This window comes from Eimeria tenella, genomic scaffold (genome assembly GCF_000499545.2).
Source record: "Eimeria tenella Houghton genomic scaffold, Eth_scaff2, whole genome shotgun sequence".
NCBI classification, from domain to species: domain Eukaryota; phylum Apicomplexa; class Conoidasida; order Eucoccidiorida; family Eimeriidae; genus Eimeria; species Eimeria tenella.
Window position 1 is genome coordinate 756,336 of NW_013541843.1, and position 3,959 is coordinate 760,294.

At 51.5% G+C, this 3,959-nt stretch overlaps 2 protein-coding genes across 2 annotated transcripts in view; both read right to left on the reverse strand.

The window, feature by feature from the left end:
• Positions 1-1,550, reverse strand: part of ETH_00029455 (Niemann-Pick type C1 disease protein/ patched like cholesterol transporter of the SecD family, 12 transmembrane domain, related, related) — a gene marked incomplete at both ends in the record, with an annotated part of 11,395 nt that extends 9,845 nt beyond the window's left edge. Inside the window, one exon of the mRNA XM_013374321.1 lies at positions 1,256-1,550. Within this exon, the coding sequence (XP_013229775.1) occupies positions 1,256-1,550 (295 nt within the window). The remainder of the gene's footprint in view (positions 1-1,255) is intronic.
• Positions 1,551-3,427: 1,877 nt separating this feature from the next.
• Positions 3,428-3,959, reverse strand: part of ETH_00029460 (putative ribosome biogenesis protein PYU1_G003694, related) — a gene marked incomplete at both ends in the record, with an annotated part of 2,293 nt that continues 1,761 nt past the window's right edge. Inside the window, one exon of the mRNA XM_013374322.1 lies at positions 3,428-3,672. Within this exon, the coding sequence (XP_013229776.1) occupies positions 3,428-3,672 (245 nt within the window). The remainder of the gene's footprint in view (positions 3,673-3,959) is intronic.

The following is a 3,959-nucleotide window of genomic DNA, read 5'->3' on the forward strand; positions in this document are numbered from 1 at the left end:
GAGGGGAAAAGTGGGGATATTGGGCTCAAAAAAAGAGGCAACAGAATCCTGAAGTCTCTCTTAATCTGATGCTCTCTTTATTCGCCAAGACAGGGGTGGAAAAGCCGCGAAAACGGCGATTTTTAATACAGAGGGCGGGTAGAGCCTTGGGATGCTCAGTGGCGGCGATCGCAGAGTAACGGCAAAGATGACGCAAAGAAAGGCTTTAGTTGAATTTAAATCAAACTTAAATTCAATTCAAAATTGATTCGAAGTAAAAAGAACTTAAAATATAAAGTGAGACAGACTAGCCAAGGCGAGCCTCGCAGGTCAGCCTCGAGAGCCCACGCACGCGGCAGCTCGCCAGCTGTCGGTTGCTGCTCCTGCTGCTGCGGGGCTCCTTTTTACCGCCTATTATGATTTTTTCACCCTTTATCAATGAATTTTAAATTCCCATAAATAAAAACTTAAGTTTACAATCTAATTGGTTAGGGGGCCGCGATTTGAGCCTTCAGATTTGGCCTTCAACAGCAAAGGCCACACCGAGCCACTGGTCTTCGGGCTGAGGCCTAGCACATCGGCCCTGGTTATGGGCCTCCCAGTCCACCGAGTAAACCTGTAAATACTTTTCTGAAAATTTTAAATAAAATAAAACGAATAATTTGATTTTTAGGGAACGCGTGCCGTCGTAAAAGGGGTATTTCCGCAGGCGCAACAGCTCAGACAAGGTCACCCCAGCTTACTTTCACTGTATCGAGTGCATCGTCAGCAGCTGGAGCAACAGCGCCACAAGTTCACCACCTTCACTATATTTTTGCTGCATTTTAATTCTTTTTATTTAAATATTTACAGAAATTTCATTTGAATGGGTGCGAGCTAGTGTGGGCAGGACCCACATGTGTAAGACGCGCAGCCAACGGTAGCCGGTGCCCGCCTACAGATTGAAATAAGTATTTAAAACAAATTAAAATCATATGTAGAAGTCAAACCAAAAACCAATAAATTAAAACTGAGCATTTACTAGCCAGAGGCCTCTAAGTTAGGCTGGAGCCTTCCCTAGAGTCTTCCCTGTTATCTACCTGAGGCTGCAGCACCCAAACGCTGCAGCCTGATAAGCTGTACGCTGCTGCAGCGAATTATTTTTACACATTTGCTGCAGCTTTTGGTTTTATAGTTCCCTTGAAGTTGGCTTTTAAAGGGATTGCGAGGCGGGCACTGCATGCGAATGAATTCCTTGAAGAGGAGAGGCAAAAGTGCAAAAGAAATCCAGACACACAGAGCCAAGAATAAATAGAGGCAAAGATATAGTTAAAGGGAGGCCACAGCAACAGGCCAAGGCTAGAAAGGCGGCCGGAGGGAGAAACAGAGGAGTCTCTCCTGCTGCTGCTGCAGCTGTGCTGCTGCTGCTGCTGCATTGTGCTTGACGACGCAGCAGCAGCGTTTATTGTGCCCTTCTGCTGCGGCTGCCGCGGCATCGTCCCGCCGCATTCTGCTGCAGAAGCAGAAGCCAGCGCCCCAGGCTTTCCACAGGGCCCGCCACTGCAGCATAGCAGAACAGCCCCAGCCATCATCTTTTGTTGTTGTTGTTGTTGTTGTTGTTGTTGTTGTTGTTGTTGTTGTTGTTGTTGTTGTTGTTGTTGTTGTTGTTGTTGTTGTTGTTGTTGTTGTTGTTGTTGTTGTTGTTGTTGTTGTTGTTGTTGTTGTTGTTGTTGTTGTTGTTGTTGTTGTTGTTGTTGTTGTTGTTGTTGTTGTTGTTGTTGTTGTTGTTGTTGTTGTTGTTGTTGTTGTTGTTGTTGTTGTTGTTGTTGTTGTTGTTGTTGTTGTTGTTGTTGTTGTTGTTGTTGTTGTTGTTGTTGTTGTTGTTGTTGTTGTTGTTGTTGTTGTTGTTGTTGCTGCTGCTGCTGCTGCTGCTGCTGCTGCTGCGTTTCCTGGCTTTCCCCCTGAAGTTTTCCTGAGTTTCTCTCCGCCCGGTTGCCGTCTGCTGCTTCTGGTAAACCCTGGATTTAAATGGCCATCTGCTGCTGCTACTGCTCCTGCTGCTGCCTTGCCATTTAAAGGGATTGCTGCACTTCTTCATATCTCAAGAACCTTTTGCATGCGGCTGTTATATATGGGGAGCAATTTGCTGCTGGTGCTGCCAGAGGCTCTGAGGCCCCAGGGGCAGTCATTTGATTTTCTTAAATTAACTTTTTGGGAAGTTTACAGTTCTAAAAGGAACAATTATAACATTCGAGGTTTTTAAAAGTTTATTTAACAGATTAGAGGCCAATGAGCTGCAGCAAAACAGCCCATAGGCCGCACAGGCTTGCTGCCGACAGCACTAAGGTGCTGCATGCGCAGCAAGAGGCAAGAACGGGGCCTTTTGCTGCGGTAGCAGTGCTGCTGCTGCTGCAGCGCAGCAGAAGCACTGTTGCCAGCGCGCTTTGGCTTCAGCCTTTAAGTTTCTTTTTTTGGCGAATGCAGCAGCAGCAGCAGCGCCGCAGCATATGTAAAGGCAGTGCTGCTGCAGCGCAGCAGCAGCAAGTTCGCCCACGGCCTAATAGTATAGTTAGGCTTCGAGCAGCTGCAGCAAGGGCTTAATATGGGGGCCCCTGACCCGCAGCAGCTTTTTCAATTGGTGCTGCAGCACCTCAAAAGAGGTCCTTGTGCGTCGGAACGCCGTAGGACATTTGGGACTGCTTCTGCTGCTGCAGCTGCTGCTACCGCTGCTACTAATTTGCTGCTGCTCAGGGCCAAGGCAAACCCCTGAAGGCTTCAGAGGCTGCAGACGGAGCTGCTGCAGTGCAGCGGGCTGGTGGCCCAGCCCCTAAACCCTAAACCCTAGGAACCTAAACCCTAAACGCGAAGCTAAAGCCCTGCCAAAACTTAGTCTGTGGGTCTCTTACCACTCTATTATCCCCCCAAAAGCAGCAGCAGGGAAGCAGCAAGTGCCGCAGCAGCACAGGGGACCCCAGCCCCTGCTGCTGCAGCTGGGGACCCCTTTGCTGCTCTGCGGGCCTCAGCAAAAGGACCCGCAGCTGCATGCATGCGCCATAGGGGCCCCATATGGCCAAAGCCCCTGCTGCCAAGGCACCCCAATGCAGCAGTACTCTTATAAGAGGCCCCAATAAGCCTCTCTGAAGATCTTTTTCCTTTTCTGAGGGGCCCCCCATAGGCTTTCTGGGGCCCTGGCGTCCTCCTTTAGGGCCCCTTGGGGCCCCCTTCTGGGCCTCCTCGGGGACCCTCTCAGGACCCCTTCAAGAAACAGTGTTTCAGGTATCTTGGGGCCCCCCACAGGGCCCCCAAGGGGGCCCCAGGGAGGCCCCAGGGGGGCCCCAGAGGGGCCCCAGGGGGCCCCCAGAGGAGCCCAAGGGGACCCCCAAGGGGCCTCCAGGGGCCCCCAGGGGAGCCCCAAAGGAGGCATGAGGGACAGGAGAGTTTGCTGAAAAGTGGCGAGGGCAGTGCCCCGCTAGGTGTCTGCTTCTGGTTCTAAGTCTGTGTAGATTGCGGTGTAGCCTTTTTGATTTGTTGCTTTGTCTTCTTCTTTTTGGGCCTTTTTGGCGAGCATTTCGGCTTCCTGCTGCAGCTTGAGGGCCTTCATTTCAGCAGCAGAAGACACGCGAGTGTAGCGCTCCAAAAAGGTGCTGTTCAACTCCAAAAAGTGGGGGCCCCAAGTGAAACTCTGCAGCAGCAAATTTGCATGCCGCCGGTACCCTGCGGCGCACTCCGCAGCGTGTGGGGCCCAGCCTGGGGTGTACGTACACCGGAATCTGCCTACCAGCTGGGGTGTAAGTACACCTGCCCACCAGCTGGGGTGTACGTACACCGGAATCTGCCTACCAGCTGGGGTGTACGTACACCGGTATGCCTACCAGCTGGGGTATACGTACACCGGTATGCCTACCAGCTGGGGTGTATGTACACCAGGCTTTGCCTACCAGCTGGGGTGTACGTACACCGGAATATGTCTACCAGCTGGGGTGTACGTACACCGGAATCTG